The following is a 22835-nucleotide window of genomic DNA, read 5'->3' on the forward strand; positions in this document are numbered from 1 at the left end:
ACACACAGCAACAGTATTTTTTACATCACAAGCAAATTGATTGGATGTTTAGCAAAAATATCAACTTCAAAACTTATAATTTGTATTTTAGAAATTGTTTTGCTAATAGTCTGTTGGAACAAAACAGAAAACACAAGAATGGGAACACTGCAATTAGGTGGAACGTTTTCAATGAAAGAATGTTGTTAGAGCAAGATGGACTGGATGATTGAAAATTCTCTAGCATACCCGACTTCACATGATGAGGTTGAGCAAACAAAGAGCTTAGAAGTAAGCAGAAAACCAATAAGCATTTCAACAAATTAGACTGTTAGACTGAATTCACACTATTTATACATAGTACACATACGTTCTGAAGACTCGGTGCCGACCTGAAGACTCTGTGACTACATTAAGTGCTGCCACACTTAAGAAATTAAGTCCTGATGATGATTGTAGTGAGTTATTAGATAAAGTGAGAAGAAATACATGTCTGCAATACATAAATCTGTAAATAAAATTATAAATAACGACAATCAAGCTTCGCCATCATATCATCCTTCAGATTAGTTTCAAATGAAGGTGACTTTCTTAATAGAGATTGAAAAATTGTTAAAGGAATTTTCTTGTCACCATTTACTAATTGAAATAACATTATAGACTTCATAAAATAAGTTTAGTTCAGTGCTTGGAAATTTATATTAAATAATTTTCAATCAATAGAAAGAAATTATGAATAAATTTTTTAAAAAAAATTGTATTTCGGGCATGTTGCCATTTGGGAACATTGGCGAGTTACATGAAGTTCTTGATTTATTAAGGCTTTTAATGTATTTATGCTTAATGTTCAGACTATAATTTTGTACTTATACAAAAATAGTTGACATAATTAATACTATTAGTCACACTTGCATGGATTTCAAATAGTAAATAGTTAATGAATAAAAACAGAAAAAAATAAATATACATATTCATTCAAAACTAACTATATGAAATGGCAAATAACTAAATGAAAAACCCTACTAAATTAACTATTTTTAACTACAAACAATAACTAAATAACAACATAATAGTTACAAAAAAAAAAAAAAAAAAACAGCATTTAAAATGTTCATTTCTTCTTCAAGTATTTATTTTTAATTCATTATATTGTTATTTTTCACCTCAATATCTACCATAAGACATGGAACTATTCAAGTAAATATTTTTGAACCAAAAAAAAACTATTTTCTTGTGTTTTTTTCCCGTGACTAGGAAAGTAATTTATATTTAACAGTCTGCATGCTAAGCAAAGTACCCGAGAAGAATCATAAATATCTTCCTTTATAAGTACAAAGAGAGTATTCCTACACCAATTTCATTCCAAAACTGGTGGCACACGGAGGGGAGGAGGGAGGGGTGCAAGAAAAGGGTAGAGTTGAAGATATAAATTTCATCGACTTGTTTTTACATGTATCAATAGTGATTCATGGCAATAGTGAGCCTCTTACTTTGCACATTACAGAACTAATAAAGCAGCAAAAATCTGCCAATACTGAATTACGCCTATGTTCCCTATTGGAAGCATAGAATTTTGATTGATTAGAGAAAATATATTTTTGTAGTACATATTTTTGGATCATGTTGTGATGCATCAACACGAAAAACATTTATTACCACTCTGAAATTTCATAAGCATTAGGTTTTTTTTTAAACTTTAAAAAATCCTTTTAGAAATCATCGTGAAAATCTACAAAAACGTGTGTTTATGCGAATTTTTGTAGGCAGCAGTTATTATGAAAGAGATTTTTTTTTTCAAAACATCAAGTCTACTTATGATAAAAAGTATGATTTTATTTTTAAATTCTGATGAGCCAAACATTTTTTTTTCTACAATTGTTTTATTTAATGATCCAATCTGGGAATGATGTTGTTTAAAGGGTTAAATTTACTTACTGTAAAATTTTCACTTAATCTGGAGAAGTAAAAGCTCACTGGAACGAGGATAAAAATTACGGAAAGGCCCGCTAAACATGAAGGTCCTAAATACTGCCACATGAGGAACATAATCAAGATGATTTTTAAAGGGGCTGAAATCAAAGCTGACGCGTACTCAGAAAATGATGTTATTCGTTCAACATCCACAGAAATAAGATTCAACAGATTTCCACTTGAATAGTTCTTTCTTGTTTCACTCGATATCCATAAATTCTGAAAGTGAAAAAAAGAACAAATCAAAATCATTAAATGCTCCCAAATCAATCGAATATGTTTATTTTAAACAAGGGGAAAAAGAATTTCCGAGAAAGGTTATAGATTTCTTTCACATAACTGAAAAAAAATTTGGCTTTCTATGCTGATTTCAAACATGTATCATATTATCCTGCATATCACAGTCGAACTCGCTTATAACAAGCCCTGATTTAACGTGAGCCCAGATTTAGAGAAGAAATCAGAAATATTCGGCTGGTACAAAGGAAGCATAACTCGCTTTTAACAAGCAAATTTCGCTTAAAATGAGCAATATTTTTGTGATTCATAAAATTTATATTGACTTTCATCTCCACTTAAACTTTCTCGAAAAAATCCTGTAATGTTCTGAAGTCAACGGAAATTTAGAGATGAGTCATAAATCCTGAAAACAAGTGGTAATGGCTGTTTTTTTTAATTTGTGGAGTAAAGAAGCACTAAAAAATTATATTTTTACGTATATGTATATTCCTCAAAAAAACTGACACAAGAAAGAGATATTAGGACGATTGATCAACTTCTTTGGAACTGTAAAGAGATTAAAAAGAAGAAAAAAAGCAACTATTTTATGAGTTTTTTCACGAATTTGCTTTTTACGAGAACTTGGTTACAACGAGCAAATATGAGCAGATATCGGGGTCCCTTTGCGCTCGTTATAAGCGAGTGCGACAGTACTCGCACTTTTCTTCCAATTTATTGATTAAACTCAGCTGTAAATTATATATGAGGAAATTATAATTTGTGTATAAAAATTATTATAAAGATAGTAACTACTTGTAGGTTAGTTGCAAACCATGTTGTCACCTCAGAGCAACAGTAGGATATCTTAGTGTTATCCCTCGGATTAGATGTCTTAGTGTTGCTCTGAGGTGACGATGTGTTGCTTAAAAAAATGTAGTCAGTTGATTTGTAATAAAGGAAAAGAGAGGGAGGCATTTTTGGTAAAGTTATTTCTTTCAAATAATGTTTGAGAATTTTTTTCAGAAATTACTAATTAAAAAACTGCACTTAATTAGAACATCATTCTCACTTTCAATGCATCAGTGCATAATGAATTTGTGTTGTTTTACAAAACCTCACCTTCACTGCTTTTCAAAGGTCGGAAATGCTATCACATGTTGTTAGAGCACAGTTTTGTCTAATTCTACTGCAAATTAGTTTCAGAGGTGAACTTTTTACCATGGAAAACAATCTAATAATTAATCAAAGAAAAATATGCAGCTACTTTTATACGGGGATTTTTTTCTTCTTTTGACAAACTTTTCTACTTTAAAGCTTGCATGCAATACGTACATGAGTAAATACGGTACTTAATCCCCAAAAGAAAATATTCTAAGAAAGAAGTTGTTCTAGTTCTACTGATGAAGTTCAGCCCTAAAATTCTTAGGAAATATATACATTAAAAATGAAACCTAAACTTAAAAAGTAACGTTCAAATTCCTGACTTTAAAGTATAAATATTCCTTATATACATGGAAATCTTATATAATGAAGAAGACACATGTTTTTAAGGCATTAATATTAAAATGATACACACAATTATATCTAGTTCTGAAGTTTCTGCAGTTTGTGAGTGGATACTTTGATGACTTGGATGTTCATACATGCAAATAGTTAAATAGCTACAACAATAATTTTTTTTAAAGTAAAGAAGTCAACTTACATACAATGACAATTTTCCTAAGGGTATATTAGTTCTTGCCCCCCTCCCTTTTTGCAACTGCAATACATACCAGTTATAGCCTTTATAAAAATGAAATTTAAAAATGCTAACAAACCGATGAAGTGAAACCGATGACAGTATAAGTCAAATAAGTGACTTATAAGTTTTTTTTCACTCCCTTAAACAGTTTACTCTTATTTTAAATTTTAAATCCAGTCACAAAGCCTAAACAAAAGGAATGGAACTCTTTCCATGGTTGAATTAAAAATGAAAATACTGGAGCATCGATTAAATCACATTGAAGACATTTTAAGCTCTACTGCTAGCAAAATTTAATAGCATTTCAATGTTTAAAAAACTATACATTTATTTTTAGAAAAGAACATAGGAACCACAAGACTCCACAGGTGCGACACTGAGTTTTCATAAACAAATTGATGACTTTTCAGAAACAAAATTTTATTTTGCTTTTTACTTTTCTTTTAACTACAAAATAACAGAAAGTAAAACGAAAAAATAAAATTGGAAGCACTCATATGTTTCAACAAAAGTAGCAAAACATGAAAAGAAAAATAAATTGAAAACCGATAGTTTTCAATTTATTTTTTACTTTAAAAAGATTCAAAAAAGCTTACTTTTCTAAACACAGCATTTATAAGGGCAGATTTCACTTGAGCACCAATACAAAGTGAAAAAAATACACAGTTGTTGCGCAACATAGTATGGGTAACAGTTGTGAAGAAAATTGCGAAACAATACAGATATCCTCTCCATTCATACTCTTCACTATGCACAAAGTCAATGATTCGACTAGAAAAAAATGCTTATTTTACTTTATTAGGCAGGAAATGAAAGTAAAGAGGAATTAGTTGCTTCAGCTATTTCTTCGACAATTCAATGGTATCATAAACAGGGAAGAGGTTCGGAGATGAGACTTCCTCAAAAGGAAAAATACAGCAAAAGACTGACTCAAAAATGAAAAATTCAACATTTATATCTATACACTGGTCAATGTAAAGTCCCAATAGAGCATGAGATTATACTATATAAACTAAATTCACAAAGTGTGTTTTTATATCTAAAATAGGACTTCTTTACATTTTTCCCACTAGACAAATAAGTAACTTATAGAGCCACTTTTAATAAAAAAAAAATGTTTGCTTTAAATACAAACTTAAACTGGCAACGTCATTGACTTTTAGGATTATGAATGGTGAGCTACATTTGAGTTGAAAATTCTTTTAAAGAAAAACAGAAAGCACCATCAACAGTTAAATAAAACTGAATGAGGCTATGCAATAGGGCAACAAAAACAAGAAGATGGATTTACTTTTTGCTTTAATGCAGACAGGCTTGGCAAAAAGTCAGATCTGTCAATTAGGGGGGCCAAGAGGGGGCAATTACTCCCTTGGATTTGAGAAATTAACCTAATTGTAAATATGTGGATATGGTTTCTGTGGGGTTTTGATACAACCCCCTTTCAAAATAAAATGGAACTTATCCACTATTTATAAAGGTCTTCATAGACACAATGAACAACATTGTCTTAAAAGCTTGGCAAAAAGTCAGATCCATCAATTAGAGGGGTCAAGAAGGGGCAAATACTCCCTTGGATTTGAGAAATTAACCTAATTGCAAAGGGGTTTTTGATAAAACCCCCTTTCAAAATAAAATGGAACTTATCCACTATTTATAAAGGTCTTCATAGACACAATGAACAACATTGTCTTACTAAAAATAGTCCTCCAAATAACAACAATGACTGGTAACTTATAGTGCAGCTCTGGTTTGTTGAGTTGTGACCTTGACAATGTTCACCTGTTTTAGGAGAGTTTAGTGAAAAATAGACGCGTTAATGGCTCGGATTTTAGTTGGAATATTTTTGAAAAACTACTAGGAAAGTTTCTCAACTCAGCCCCAATTACCCCTCCCTATTTTCTGAAAAAGAGGTAAACATTGTCAGAATTTGAGCTCAACTTCTCAGAACCTCACAATAGATATTATCTTCCAACAGGGCTGCTATTATGTTCACTTTTTAATAAAAAGCTTGGAACACCAGAAGAAATGGGATAAAATGGAAGATATTGTAAGAAACTGGACAAATTAAAAATCCACCATTTTTCATGTGTTTGATATTTAAACTTATTGCTATGATGCAGTAGAATTACAATTCAGTTTTAATCCTATTGTAATATTTATTATTAAAAAATATTTATATATGAAACATATAATTAAAATAAAATGATTGAATATTGACCATAATCTAATAAATGTGGAAATAAAATTATAGTTAAATTTTGGTGCATTTAATTTTAGGGGTAGCTTTTTACTGGAAAAGTAATCAATTTCGATAAAATGAATATGAAGTTAACATAATAGCGAAACAATATTGCACACTACGGGAAAATTAAAGGAACAAATTCTCATGGTATAAAAATTTCAAAATAAATAAACAATTTTAATAAATGTATTAAGTAGAAACATATACAATCACATTAATTTTTATGAATCATATAGCTAACTTTTACTTTGTGTAAAAATAGTAAATGCCTGTATCATTGTTTTTATTAAAGAATTAAAATACTTGTTAGAATTTTAAAAATATAGATTTTTTTTTAAATTTCTATTTGCTTTAAAACAACACAAGGTATCTCGAGAAATTTTGGTTAAGTTTGCTATAGATACTAAACTAAAAGTGCAAGACTGCATCTGGAACTGGTTCTGGTGCATACTGCAGCAGCAATAAGGCATAATATCATTAGGGAAGCTTGCTACTGTCGACCAGGCAGAAACTTTAGCCATATTGGCTTGTGTAAATAACTGCCTAGAACAAGGCATTAAGCGGGAATGTTATCCGAATATTCTCTGATAGCCAAGCTGTGTTGAAAGCTCTCAATCAAGACTGCTTCTCTACGAAAACCGTTTGGGAGTGCCATAACGCACTGGTAAGACTAGCTGGCAGCAATAGGGTTTCCCTTTACTGGGTTCCTGGTCATCGTGACATTGTGGGCAATGAATTGGCAGATCAGTTAGCTAAGCAGGGCTCCAATGCACCATTTATAGGACCCGAGCCCGCCCTCTGCCTGCCCTACAATGCAGTAAGGACTACTGCAAAGAACCTTCTTATAGATTAATCATATGGTCTGTGGCTTCAGTCCAACTCTCAAAGACAGGCCAAGACTCTGACCAACAGCCTCCCTGGCTTAGATCCAAGGAATTGCTTATTTTGAGTAGGAATGAGATCAAAAAGTCTGTTGGGTTACTAACTGGACACTGCTCTCTTAGTAGGCATCTTAATCTCTGATGGGTGTTACCGACAACCCTTCGAGTAGAGGATGCCATATGGCTGATGAGAGCTCGATTCATGTGCTATGTGAATGCGACTTCTACTCTGCGCAGAGATTTGAGCACTTGGGATACCACTATGTAGATCCCTGGGAACTGTCTAAAATGTCGGTTAGGCAACTGCTGAAATTTATTTCTGTTACTGGGCTCCTTTAGTAGTTTAAGCGGGGACAGTACAATAGACCTGCGGTCTCAGTGCTCGCGCTCGTTTCAAGCGCCCCCCTTTTCACTTCATACTTCATTCATACTTCAAACTAAAAGTGAAGACAACAAATTAAATTCAAACTTCAATCAAAACAAGAGCCTGGTTTTATATTTACATTAATGTGATGACAACCACAGGTTTCATTTCAACCTAACTTTTCCTTTAACAACCCTAACCCGTTGTTTTATTCTATGATTTTTGATTTGTGATTCAAACACTTCATGATTTTTTTCTCTTGTGTCCTGGCCCCACCTTGCTTTAATTAGGCCCAGTGTGCTACTTGTATCAAACTAGTAAGAGTGATCGAAAGCATTCTGCCACAGAGCCTGTATAAGATAAAGAGAGGTCCTAAGCAAAGACATTTTTTGGAGCCCCCATGCATTCAAACATCGCACTTTTAGTCATAAGCTAAAACAATTTTAGCCATTTTAGGGCCACTAAAAGGCAGAAGCCCTAGACGACAGCCGAGTTGGCCTATTCAGTGATCAGTTCCTGATCTTGGCAAAAAGTATAAGGAAGCAGATCGAAATATAGTTAAAAAGGAAATCAAAGAACTGCAAAATTATTTTTCGCTACAAATTTTTTTTTCGCTTTGTTTGGGAGCCCTCCCCAACTTGGAGGCCGTCGGCACTCGCCGACCTGGCCTGGTCTTCAAAAACAGTGAAATGAAACAAAATTATGTTTTATCCAAATGCAAATGAGGGATAAGTCAAACGTATTTGATCAGACAACCCTCCCTAAATCTTCCGCGACCTCTAGTTAGTTTTTTTCTTCTACTCCCACCAAAAATCTTTCTTGTCACGTGGCAATTTGATCTGCACCCTCGTAAGCCAGGTGGAATCAATTTGACCCATCAGTTACCAGTTAGCTCTTATCTTCCACTCTTTAGAACTTTGAAAACTGCATTTTTAGAGAAGGCAGAAAAATATTTATTGCCGACCGGTTTTAGGTGTTAAGATAGTTTCCGGAGGGGGGGGGAAGGAATTTCTTTCTTGTGGTTGCTTCTCGACCACAGGTGCAATACAGTGGCAAAGATAGATAATTGATGAAGCCGAGCGCCCCTTAAATTCAGATAAAAAGAAGAAACATACAGATCATAGAAAAGTTCGAAGCAAGGCCCTTTGGTTTTCCTTTTTTTTTTTGATAAGAAAAATTTGTGTTTTATCTGTCTTTTTTAACTGATTCCGGACTGAAAAAATAAAACTTTTTCTCAGAACAAGCTTCAATCTGAGAAAAATTCGGAACGAACTGGAGATGCAAGGCCCTAGGAGGCGCGAGGCCGTGGGCTGTCGCCCTCTTTGCCCATACCTCGCTACACCTCTGCTGAATACATATGCTTTTATAACTGCTTTATATAACTCTGCATACACAAAAAAGAAGTTTGGGGGTATAATTATTTTAATCTATTTTTATTCTTGAGTATATGAAAATTTGTACCAGAGTGCCATGAATTGTGTACCATCCTATTAGAATGGAATGTCAGAAAATTAACAATGTTTCTCAAAACACAATCAAGCTCAAACATATTTTGGCACTATAAATTTTCCTCATTATAAAATAAATGCTCATATGAAGGACAATGTTGCATTTAAAATAAATCTTACTCTAAAACCAAAGGAGGTAAAAGCTGGCCCACATTAAATAGGACATCCAAAGCAAGGGCAACAAGCATCCAGTACCAAAATGTCTTTACCAATATCCATGCTATATTGGGATTACAGGAGCTATTTCTGAAAGGAAATAACATAAGAGTGTAAAATGCATGCATATCAATAGAAAACATTACTTAATTGTTTAAATCAAATTTAGTTAACCATGTATTGAAATGTGCATTATATTTTCAATTATGTAAGTTCAAAATATGTATACAGTTGAGCCTGTTTATAGCCTATATAGGAGATTTATAGCTATAACGTAAGTGAGCCATTCCATAGAAAAATGGACATTTTGTCCTGCATGTGATGCCTCATATATATCATTAAAGATAATTACTTAAAAGGGTAATGAATAAAATTTTGTTGCGGAAGAAATCAATTGTAGGAAGGATTTCTCAAGCAAAAAAATTGTTCATTACCTTCTACAATTCTTATTTTTTAATGAAATGTATGAGCTGTCAAGTGCAGGTCAAAATAACAGCTTTTTTGTGGAATGGCACAACAGCTAAAACTTCCCTTCACGTTTTACTTGAGATTGCAGTAATAACAAGATTTTTATTTGGACCCCACGACTTCACTATAAACAGGTATAACTGTACATACAGTATTGCTGCTGAGTTTTATTCGATGTAAGTTGTTTGCAAACTAGGTTCCTTTCAGAGAAAAAAAACAGCAGTCTCGAAACTATACAGCTCTTTGCTGAAAATGTAATCATATTTTATTGAATTAACAACCCAGAACCCACCCCAAGTAGGTGATTGTGCTTTGTGTTCCACCCTGCATTTCCCAAGAAGAGTAGTCATTTACAGGACTAATATATTTGTGATGTAACTAACGTTCACAATAACTATATTATTTTAATTGGTCGTAAACTGTAATTATTTTCTCTTTATTTCAGTCAGACCATGCAAAATTATTGCAGAATGTGAAAGAATTTACTTCTTTAACATCTGTTTAAAAGGGTTGGACTAAAATCAGGAAAATGTTCACATTTGAGTGTTTTTCCCCCCCAAGAATTGTCCTGAGAATTTTTTTTAGAAATTCTGCTCTGCGTATAAGTCAAACCCCTTACTTTTAACCTCTTTTTTTTACACTAAGTTTCTGACTTATAGGCCAGTATATACAATAAGTATTTTGTATTGTTATAGTAATACTTACGTGTCTAGCACATCCCAGAACATAGACAGTCTCTTATATAAATAGGAAGATTTTAGTCGAACAGGAAGAGGGAACAAATCCTTTACAGTGAGAAGTTTTCTTCTGCTGTTGTAAATCACCCTATATTTGAAGAAAAATAAAAAAGCTTGGAAGCTTTCAAAATGCATAGCCCTGGGTAACCAATTATGAAGAACAGAATAAAATCTAAAGTTATGTTTCAAATTAAAGAAAATTTCAGCAAAGCACATTTACTTTGATGCTCCTCCATAGAAGAAAGTGCAAGACTGCTCTTGTTAAGAGCAGAAGATTCATCACTTACCCTTGACAAATAGACTTTTTTTATTCTTCAAGTATTTATGTATACATCAGCTTTTCATTTAAATTTGTGTTTTCATATTTCAATAGAATAAACTGATAATATTGTTGTTATTTCCTATTTATTTATAATATATATAGTTTGTTTATAATTTCATCAATATATTATTAACAATCTTCTTTATAATCTATTGTTATATATCCTACCTCACAAGTATGTGCACTGCCTAAGTTGAGATAGGCTGCAACTCATTAAGTGATCGAAGTCATAAGATGAAAATTCAGTGGCAGATCTACTGTAACCATATCTCTCTTCAGATATGAGAGAAACTTACTTGAAAATGAAGAACTACAGCTCTGACACGAATAAAACATGACATATGTGCTGTCCGTCAGGTAAGTTGCGAAAATTCCCAAACTTCTCAAGACAGAAATGTTTCAAACAAAAAAGGGGTGTATTTCAAAATTAGAGTTTTTAAGTAAATAAAATAGAACTTTACAATTGAATTGAGGTTGTTGTTGTCTTGTGCTAGCTAGGCTGGCAATTTGGGTGCATTGCTTCACTTTTTCAACTGCACCGTAATTGATTGCTTAAGGCAGAGTTTCTCAAACTGGGTGCTGCAACAATTGATGAGGGGTGCCACAAAGTGTCCGGGTTTTTTGGCAATTACCTCCAAGACTTGGAAGGCTAATTGAAACGAATATATTACCATCACAGTATCAATGTTGACTTTGTGGAAGAAAGAAACTTGAAGTTTTGTTTCCCAAATGTTCAATATGTGAACCTGTCGTAATGCAGCAGCTATCAAAGTCTTAAGACTAACTCTTCTTTCATTCGCTGTAACATGTCATGATCAATGGTTGCTTATTTTCCAACAAGATGGAGCAGCCCCATTATCTATCAGACGTTCCCCGTTTCCTAAACAACGAACTTCCTATTTGCAGGATTAGACGATGTTCTGATGACGACAATCACTTTCTTCCATGGCCACTGTGATCTTCAGACCTAACTCTAAATGATTTCTCTTATGGAGTTACATCAAAGATTGTGAGATCGTGAACCATGGATCATATGCTTCGTAGAATTTGAACCAAAAGATCAGAATCACATTTTCTAAGACTGATCGAGACATAATACAGCAAGAAATAAGAAACAGATTTCAGACTTGATATCTGCCGTAATACGACCCCGCTTTCAAACTTTGGAAACAATTTCAAAGTGTATATGTATATAAAAGAAATAGACTAGGGTGCCATGAAGAAGTTCTAATTTTTTAAAGGGTGCATCAAGTCGGAAAAGTTTGAGAACCCCTGGTTTAAGGAATAAAATCATAACATTATTTTATTTTATTCAAGAATAATTTACATTTGGACATTAAGTTCTGAGTAACAGTTTTCTCTTTCATATGATCAGCTAATTAAAAATTAAATAAAAAAGGTAGTTTATCTGAATTTTCCCTGAACTCTGAGATATAGTTCATTCACAGATTATCTATTACTTTTGAAATTTCATCTTGTCCAGTCTCACTAAGTTTCAGAAAACTTTTTGAAAGGCAGAAATCAATCATAAGACGGAGAAATTTCACCACTGCATCTGGTACTCATCCATGATAATATCAATGTACCCATTATACATCCTGTATGTCAAGAGGTTAAAGTTTCCCCTAATGCTTACTGAATTTTAGCAGGTAATATTTTACAGGGGTGCCCACCTGGGGGGGGGGGTCATGGCACAGACTGTGCCATTGAAATTTTTAGGGGGGTTGTTTTGAAGGGTATTTTTTTTCATTTTTAGAGGGGCTCTTGCTTTTTTGGGAAGGGGGTCCTCAATAATTGAGGGAGGTGTTCCCTTGCCCTTAGGGCTGAGTGGTGCCCCTGTATTTTACCAACAGTTTATTACCTTTTTACATTTAGACATGAACTGAGATGCAGTACGATTTTTTCAGACTTTTGGAACAGCTGAATGAACCCATCATTAACTTGCTGAAATATCTTAATGTCTCATTTCTGCCTTGATTATAATAACTCCCAGTCTTTCAGGATAACTTCGATTCACAATTTTGCAATTTTTAACTCTCCCACTCAAACTTTTTACAGTGTTATTGAATATATTGGGATAAAAACACGGGGGGGGGGGGATGAAACCTCTAAAATAATGTAAAGTCATTAGGGTGACCCGCCCCCCGCCCCAAAAGAAAGTATGTTTCAAGTCGCACATCCTCTAATATTTTTCCTTTTAAGTCAAAACGATTGTCAAAAAGGTTTTATATAATTTGCACATTCGGAACCTGTGCCGACTTGCGTCTGAAAGTGTAAACCAGCCCTGTTTACTAGGTCAAATAAAAAATAAAAAAAATTTTGAAAGTTCAAAATTTCATTTTGATAAAACATTGTCCCTACCGCTCCACATGCACCACAAAAATATTTATCCAAATATAAAAAAAATTAAAGTGTCCATCAGGAGGTCTAAAATTTATGATTTTCTTCAAGAAATGGATTTATTAGATTTATCTTTCTAAAATTACATATACATTTCAATAAAATATCCAGTTTAAAAATCATTAGCGAACACATTTTCAAATCATTTGTAAATAAATAATAACAAAAATAATATATTTGAAATGAAAAAATTAACTTACACTTGAAAAAATCCATATCTTGCGTACTATGTGGGAGACTTAAATATCGCAAGAGAGCAAAACTTTAGCGCTTTTCTTCTTAAAATATATCTCACATTTTTATAAAAATATATAGAAAAAATCAATTTTTGAAGAAAATTACAAATTTTAGGCCTTTTGCTGGACACCTAAATATTTTTTAATCTGGATAAATATTTTTGTGGGGCTATAGGGGCAACGTTTTATCAACATGAAATTTCAAACTTCTGAAAAAAAAATTTTGATTTGGCGTAGTACACACTTTCAGGCGCAAGTCGGCATGGGTTGCCACTATTCAAGTTATATGACACTTTTTTAACAATTATTTTGACCTAAAAGGAAAAATATAAGAGGATGTGAGACTTGAAACATCGACTTTCATTTTTTTTTGGGGGGGGGGACACCCTAATAGTCATCCAAAATTGAGAAAAAATTACAAAAACTAGTTTAAATGAAATTATTAACCAGGTTCAAAGTCATACTGCCACTAAGGTGTAACCACGTGTGGGGGGGGGGGGGGGGGAAGCCATGGCACAGAGTGCGCCATTGAACTTTTTAGGGGTATTTTTTTCTTTTTTGAAAGAGGGCTGTCGTTTTGGAAGGGTCTTTGTGATATTAAAGGGGGTGCGCCATTGCTCTTGGGTAGGGGGTGGGGTCTTTGCTGCCACTGAGGAAAATTTGTACCATGTGATAAATGTAATGTAAATAAAAATAATAATTAAAGTAGTGCAACTTTGAACCATAAAAGAAACATTTTTAAATGTTGACAAATGCCAGATTTTTATCTCATAGCACCACAAGATTTCTAAAATTTATTATACTGCAGAAAATATTACAATGTCATATGATATACTTCAACATCTTCAGATTAGCATTCCAGAGTAGGTTCCAAACAGTAATATCAGAATTATTGGATTATTATTTACATAGCTGTAAACAATGTTGCTACTCTTTTTTATGAAACAAAGAGCAGCAAACTCAAATTATAACCTTCCTAGCACAGTGCAGTGTTGGATCTTCTACAGTTTTATTTGAAGTCAAGTATACAAAAAACAAGATATAGTGTAAAGTTACCCAAAATTATTGCACTATTTTTAAAGTTAATAAATACTGTGATAACCTAGCGTCAGTTAGTTACTCACAGGCTGCATAGTAACTAAATAAGTAGTATTTAGAAAAGGAGCACCTCTCAAAAACATGCACTCACTTCGTTATAAAAGACAGTTATGGGTACACTGCAAAAAATAAACTGTTGTTTTTACAGTATAATACTGGCAGCTCACATTCCAAAGAAAAACTGTAAAATTTACAATTCTAAACTGTAAAATTTGCAGTAATATACTGTCTTATAAGACTTTTACTGTGAAATTTACAGCGATAAACTGTAAAATTAGCAGTAATATACTGTCTTTTAATGGAAATGCCCTGTGAAATTAACAATGACTTACTGTAAAATTAGCAGTAATATACTGTTTTTTAATGAAACTGCCCTGTAAAATTTACAGTATCAAACTGTAAAATTAGCAGTAATATACTGTTTTAGGAATGAATTGGCTTGTAAATTGAACAGAGATAATATGTAAAATTAACAGTAATATACTGCTTTTAATGAAATTGCCCTGCAAAATTAACAGTACAAAAACTGTAAAGTTAGCAGTAATATGCTGCGAAATCAGCTGCACTGCTGCGTAAAAGCAGTAGTATACGGTTGTATAAATGATTTGTACAGTAAAATTAACAGCAGTAAACCATAAATTAAATAGTTATAAATTTTTATGCAAAAGAGTTTTCTCCCCTATCGTTGTCTCTTTTCATAGCCGAAATCACTACTTTTACAGCTGAAGAACAATATAGAAAAGTAAAGCAATTGATTCTGTATGTACGTTGTAGAAATCAGCCTACATATGAAATCTGTTCCTTTTCTTAAGTATTTCAACAACAAAAATAACGTTTTAGGGTATGAAAAGCGACAAGTAAAGAAATATAAAAGCATTTTACATAAAAATATTTAACTGCTGCTAAATATATGTTTTATTGATATTAATTTCATTGTACACAAAATAAATCAATGCCCGTCTTGATATTTTATAAACACCTGTTAAAGGAGGAAAAATGATGCTTTTTCATTTCTACAAAAAACTTTTAGCTTTTATTGCCAACTTAAAAATTTACAAATAGAAGGAAATTGCAAGATATGGTCTGAAGCTTTATTTTAAGAACAATTATAGCCTTCTCATAAAACAAAACTTTTTGATCCATGAAGCTAGTAAAAATGAGAAGTTTTTTTATTATAACTGAAAACACTACATCGTATCTTCACTGAAAGTACTTTTTTCACTTTCAGCATTATTGTAATGCTAAAATGAGCAGCATAGCGCGGGAAATGTTTTACAGTATGCAATCCATTACACCTTTAAGTTTATTTTTAACTTTATACATACAATTCCTTGCATTTATTTTCTTTTTCTGGAAAAACAGATTATTTTCATGGTTTTGTGCTTTTTTTTAATGTTATAAGTTGCACTGTACCTACTTTATTTTAGAAATACTACCAACAAACTAACGTTATTTCACACCATATGTGCAGTATTCAGCATTTAGACTGCACAGAATGGTTTTTATTGTAAACTGAATAATATTATAGATTAGATAATACTTGATATTATTAACCTTTTAAAGTTCACATAGATGAAAACAATAAATATGTGTGACAGTTCAGAATTCCAGAGCAACTAAACAGAAACAATTTTTCACTTGGTATAGTAAAATCTGTCAGGGTTTATACAAAGTTTAACTTTATATTCTGTTACACTGTTTTCATGAGAAAAAACGAAACATTCACACCATTAAAAATTGCCAAATTATTTTATTTCATATACATTACTTATAAATATAGATTAGTAGTTTTTACAGTGAAATTACAGAAATTCATTTAAAATCGAATGCAAATGTTTTCAAGGTCAACATTTTTACATCACGACCTTGATTCTTCTTTGTGACATCTTTGCCAGCTTTGGTGCCAACATTAGGCCTTATATTATGAAAGCATCTGTCAAAATAAAAATTGTTAGAATCTCATAAAACTTGTGCACACCAAAAAACATACATGGAAAAATCAAATTACGTAGGTATAAAAATATGCCCTAAAAAGATTAAAATTATGACTCTGAATGATCTGAAATTAAGGTTGCCTTGAGAGTTGCTTTTACTTTGAAACCGCTTAACATGCACCTAAATTGTAATTGAACCGTTTATTTCAGGAACCAGTTAAGCGCTAAATATGTTGTTTTAAGGAGAAAAAAAAACTGTTTGGCAGTAATTTGCAAACTACGCATTTGTAACGGTGGTTATTAATGTCTAATTAAAGTAGACCTAATCTGGATACTTTACATAAGAACTCAAAAAAGAAAAAAATAAAGAAAATATCTTACATTTTATCTTCCATGTAAAGAAATGCACTTATACTGGTTTCTAAAGTACAATTTAAAAAAAAAAAATCCTTGTAATTTTCCGTATTTTTGAAGGATTTCGTAATACATATGAGACTGTTCATTAAGAATAATGTTTATTTTTTTCGATCAGATTACTGAAGTGATCAGGAGAATAACACTCTTTCTATAAGTCAAGAATTCCAAGTTGTCCAAAATGGGAAAGCTAACATCTTGGCCTAAAGAAAAAAATAAAAATGTTTTAAAAATGATAAAAATTGAATCGAGTTTCTTCTTATAATAGGCTTCAGATTATAGGATTACAATACGTTTACTTCAAAACAATAATAAGGATGAGGTAGAGAATTATTTTTTAGAAAATGGAGCAAGGTCGATGTTTAGGACAACCAATTGGGAAATATTGGGGTTTTCATTTAAAACAATGAATACTCTATCTAGCCTCTTTTAGTACTCCCCCCCCCCCCTCCCTCAAGTTGCTATAGTAGCACTGAAGGTCGTATATAGATGGTTTTTCTTTCTTTCTTCCTTTTTTTTGGTAGCCCATATTCCTTTTCAACACTTGCTAAACAGCTCGAACTATATTCAACTGATACCAGCTTCATCTTTTTCTTTGACAGCTCCCCATCGTTAGAAATCTGAATATAAAACAAAGTGTGACATAAAGTAATTACTTAGAACTCTGTCTGTACTTAATATGAAATATTTTACTTATAATTTTTCAAAATATTTTTTTTCATATATTTTATTCCACAAATGTGTTATTTTATTGCTAAAATTTAATTTTTTGGAGCTTTTTTCTTAAGTACTAAGGAATCACATAAAACAGTCATTTGAGTTGAAATAAAATAATACCGTAAAACATTCTACCTTATGTCTTAATATTTAAGCAAATATAAGATGTTTCATTCATATTCTGTGTCTTTCAAAATGGGGACGCTCTCTCCCCCCCCCCCCCCCAATTTGAACAGTTATCAATGTCCCCATTTAAACCATCAGCGACTCTTTTTTTTTTAAGTGGCACTTCTTCTGAGAAGATTTACAAAATTTATCTTAAAGTTTATCAGAATTTAATTGAAATCTGGAAGAAACAATTCTATATTCCCAAAATTAAATCGCTTAGTTCAAGTCAATTCAGTAAAAAATGAAAATCGGGTAGAAAAGTTGAAAGTTTTTAACAAAAGAATAAATCGTCAAACATATCAAAAAAAAGAGTAAATCTGGTAGTGCCAGTTCCAATCATTAAGAAATTGTAAGTCTACATTTGGTCCGCCGTCCTTGTTGTAAACAATGCTACCCTTCTTGAAAATGCTTTGCCAGAAGACCGCACCACTTTTTAACTGTAGATTTAAACATACTCACATTTGCAAAATAACTGCTTTTTATTCACATTACAATAAAAATAATCAATAATTTTGTTTGATAAGTGTCACACAAGTCTGAATATGCGAAAAAAGTTTCATACGCTGTAATATATCGTACTTTAAACTTTAATCTTTATTGTTGCTAACATTATGAAGTTGGCTTTAAATTTTGTTCCTGTAATTTTTACAAAAATATGTACAATAAATAATAAAGTACTTAACATTGTTTTGTTTCCTTCGATTTTAATAACATGTAAAAACAAAGAATCAGTGTTCCAAAATTTACTGAAAAATTAAAAAAAAAAAAAAAAATAATAAAGAAATTTACGTCTAATTTCGCTCTAGCAACAGAAATTTCTACATTCCGGTGATTCTTGAAGTGATAATATTCAACTACCCGTAAAAACCAACATTGAACTACAAACTTAAAAAACTCAGACTCAAATAAATAGTATAACCGATCACATTTCAATGAAAACAAAATAAAATTTAGTTTATGTTGTTCCAATCCATAGTTCTTGATTGTAATATAGAACCTGACAAAGGGCCACACAAATCCGCTTCAGGGGCCCGATATGGCACGCAGACCGTAGGATAGGCTTCAGTGGCTAAGAACGCTCTAAAACTCAAAAGCATTTGTGATTACAAATTTCATCCGTAAACACAAAAATATAAATGAAAAGAGATACTTATAAACTTCTGTTGCCGGGCATTCATGTCACTAAGTAAATCATCGCAACATCGTTCAGACTAGGGTCTTCTTTGAAATTCCAAGCGGAACACAACCGCGAACTGCCATCTTGATAAAATGAGACAAACCGTTATTCCATTCAGTTCTGGTCACACGTTAAGGAAGTTCTTTACATTTGCATACCACTAAACTCAAAAAAATAATATTGCATTAGTGAATAAATTTAAATGAAAAATTCAGGCAGCTAAAATGAAATTTGTAATTTAAATTTTTTTCAAAATACCCAACCGCAACCATATCACCGGGCACAAATTCAAAATGAAATCAACTACAATTTTATTTCCTCCGTGCACTGGAGAAAAAAGAACAAAATATTCGCTAGCAAATTCTTGGCACGCCAGCACATGGAAAAAAATACTTTAAAACATGAATAAAAAATATATTAAAGGCCATCCGTTTGTGTGCGCAAATTATAACTTAAACATAATGGAATAATTGAAACATTAAAAAAAATAAAACTCTTAAAAAAATATGTCATTGCAATTCTAAAGCCATTGCAATTCAAGCTTTAAGCAAATTTTCCCTAAAAAAAGGTTTTGTGAAACAATCGGCTAAATTATTTTCAGTTTCAACAGATTTTATTCCAAATTCATTTTCATCAATCGAATTCCTTAGGAAATGGTACCCCACATCAATCTGCTTAGTTCTGCCATTTTCTATTGCAAATCTATAAAAATCGATCGCAACTAGAATGTCACAGTACAGAGTACTATTAATCAATCTAAAATTCTGAACTCTTTTCGTGGCCAATTCATTTAAATTCTTTTGATCCATATAACTTCCTTAGATTGTTCACTAATTGAAATATACTCCGCTTCCATCGTTGACAGTGCTACGCATTTTTGTTTGAATGTACACCATATTATTTGAACCTATACAAAAACACTAGACCCCCCCTCCCTCCCTCCACCATTGAAATCTGGTCGTCGTGATTCGAGGCGTAATCTGTATCAGAATGACAATAATTTATTCAATTCACAGACAAAATTTAGATTTCAGGGATCGACAAACCCTTCAGATTGTCTCATAAATCTCCTCTTTTAAATCCGCACATAGATACGCATTGCAAACATTAGTTTGGAAATGGACCCAATCTAGCTTATACACAAAAACTGAAAAGAAAGCACCAATCAAAAAAAAAAGGAAATTGCTGGAGAGAACACTTGAGAAAAGTATCCCCCCCCCCTCATACCTGGTGGTTACCTAAAATAACCAGTCTGGCCTTGAAGCGTATTATTTCGTTCTACTTATCTGTTCTGTTGTGTTTTGCCAATCTTCTCTTTCTGGCGTTCTCAAACTTTGTTCCAAATTCGAAGGAATTACCTCTCCGGAAATGTTAGCTTCTAGCTTACTTGAACTATTCCCCCTATCTTCATCAGAATCTGATACTTTTTGTGTGTTATCATCACAAGTGAAATCGAACTATTTTGGGTCATATTCAATGTTATTTTCAGAACAATAAACCTCGGCTTCGCGATTCGGGCTTTAGAACCGTTGTGTCAATAGAATAATACATATTCCTGCATTCTCTACTTTGCCTTGGTATTTCTTTAACCAATTTAATTCTCAACATGCTATTTTATGATTTTCGGGATATTCTTCTTCTACTTCAGATTTACTCAGTAGTGAAATAAAACTGTATTCCTTTGTTTCACGTTCCTGTTCCCCCCCCCCCCCCCCCCGCCTAGAATTTATTTTCATCGAATTTAACATTCAGCGTTTCTGTCACTTTGCGATTTTCGGAATCCCAAATTCTATAACCTTTTGTATGAAACGCATATCCTACCATGACTCCCTGTTTAGCTTTCATATCCAATTTGTTTATTTTCTGTTTTGGAAGTCCAATATAAAAAATACAGCCGAAAAAACAAGGGAGTTTTTAATAGATGGCTTTCTTCCCCGAAATAGCTCAAAAAAGATTTTGATTTTTCCTTTTAAAACCGCTCTAGTCAGTAAGTAGTGGAAGCACATAGCTGCTTCGGCTCAAAACTGCTGAGGCAAACCCGATTCATTTAAAAGTGTCGTAATTCCATTCATTCATGTTGAGTTATAGTGTTCTATGACGAAACTTTGTTAACTAGGGATTTGCTGGTTTTTTCGAATCTTATGCTTTGGTCACTAAGGTAAATTTCAAACGGGAAGTTCAGAAATTCCTTTCCGTTATCGGATCTTTCCCGCAAATCTCTCTGTTCTCTTTTGAAACCTGACAAAGTATTCGCAAACCTCACTTTTCTTCTTTAAGAAATAAACCGAAGACTTTCTTGAAAAATCGTCTATTATTGTGAATATAATCCCCCCTCCCCTAAAGAAATCAACTGCTAAGGAACCCATCGCATTTAAATGCAAAAGATCTTACCCGGCTTTGGCTTGAATCTCTGTTACAGGTTTAAACAAAATTCTCCGATTTTTTTCATTTCACACGAATAACAATCTGACATGTTTTTACTTTTTATATGCAATGAAAGACAGTGAAGTACAGAATCACACTTTTCAGTATTTATGATATAGTTTTTGTCTTCATAAACACGTTGATGCCAAACTTTAAGACTCAAAGGGTTTTAAAAGTTAAAATGTAAGGAAACTGAGGAGTTCAAGGTTACAAGAGTTTCAAGTTCTACTGTAGTTCTCGATTCATCTACTTTTCTAAATGAGCATGTCCTTCAAGGCGAATAAAATATGACAAACAATGCATAATAATGTAAATACTCTACTTTAATTTAAAAAGCAGTAATTTTGACCAGAATGCAACACTAACAGATCAGAAATGAAAAGCTGAAAATTTTAAGAATATAGCCAGGCACGGCCTGAACTTAATTAAATATGTTGGGAAGGCGTATAATCTCAATTTTTCGAATGGAACTTACATATTTGCCGATTAATAAAATACTGGTGCATGCACACATTAAGTACGCACAATTAAGTACAATATCTAATGAAATTTGGACATTCGAGAATTCAAAAATTGCAACATTACAATTATGTCCCCAAATTTGCCGAATCGCGAGATAAAATTTTTCCAACATGGCAATTTTGGGGAGGTCATAGAGACTTCCTGTGACCTCCCATCGAGTATTTTTGGATATAGTTTCTAAAATTAATTTTATGTTCACAAGTTTCAATGGTACTAGTGCATTTTTCCTGAAGTAAAATTTTAATTTCCTGCCGACGCAAATATAAAACTTTTAAAACACAAGGATTTCGTGTTTGTATTCAAAGATGCTTAATTTTTATTAGTTTTTTTTTTTTTGGAGTGCGTCATAGATGATTTTTTTAATTATTATTATTTTAGTTTTGATCGATAAGTATGAAAGCTGGCTCCAGATTTCAGAGAATTTTGTGACGTTCATACATTAGAGTATTATTTTTCCAGAGTGGCAAATTCTTCAACAAAAAATATCAGTAAACTTGATACTGCTTGCATGTCTCTCGGTCACGTAGTTATTTTATTTATTTACATTTTATTCATCGAATTATGTACAGGTTATAAAAGTTACTGACGCTATAACGTAAAGTTTATCAATAAAATGGTTTAATGCAAACTGTTAATGAATTTAAAACAGAATATAAGAAAGAAAAAAAAACAGAAGAAAGAAGTGAATCGCGATATGATAAAAATTTACTAGAAAACATAAGAATTTAAATTTTAAGTACTCACATCCTATATAACACAAAATATAATCGTAAAGAAAGTCTAATGTTCTAATAACTTTAAATACGATCAAGGAAGGAATTGATTTCTTTTTATATCAAATTTGAATTTCAGAACATGTTTAAAAACTATCATACGTGCAGTAAAATATTCAGAATGACAACACTACTCAGATTTTTGCTATAAAGCAATCGCTACATCTTAACAACTAAAAGAAATTGCAAAGTCAACATCAACGAATATTGGGATACGAATTACGATTTCAAAATAAACACTGTTATTTTACATACATTCTCGATGATAAAGAAAACTACATTTTGAGGAAAAGGGAATGAATAATATAACTAGAACTTACCATTAACTTGGATTACAAATGAGCAGTCCTGCCTCTGCACAGCCGAAATATCAACAAAAATGGC

The 22835-nt window shown here is 32.3% G+C and overlaps 1 protein-coding gene across 1 annotated transcript in view; it reads right to left on the bottom strand.

Annotated features, from left to right (window-relative positions):
- LOC129231112 (multidrug resistance-associated protein 1-like) overlaps positions 1 to 22835 on the bottom strand; it is a 130604-nt gene that overhangs the window by 87524 nt on the left and 20245 nt on the right. The window contains exons 6-9 of the mRNA XM_054865359.1: positions 10235 to 10354; positions 9026 to 9151; positions 4507 to 4681; positions 1915 to 2169 (exon numbers count right to left, since the gene is read on the bottom strand). Of these exons, the coding sequence (XP_054721334.1) occupies positions 1915 to 2169; positions 4507 to 4681; positions 9026 to 9151; positions 10235 to 10354 (676 nt within the window). The remainder of the gene's footprint in view (positions 1 to 1914; positions 2170 to 4506; positions 4682 to 9025; positions 9152 to 10234; positions 10355 to 22835) is intronic.

This window comes from Uloborus diversus, chromosome 10, assembly GCF_026930045.1.
Source record: "Uloborus diversus isolate 005 chromosome 10, Udiv.v.3.1, whole genome shotgun sequence".
Lineage (NCBI taxonomy): Eukaryota > Metazoa > Arthropoda > Arachnida > Araneae > Uloboridae > Uloborus > Uloborus diversus.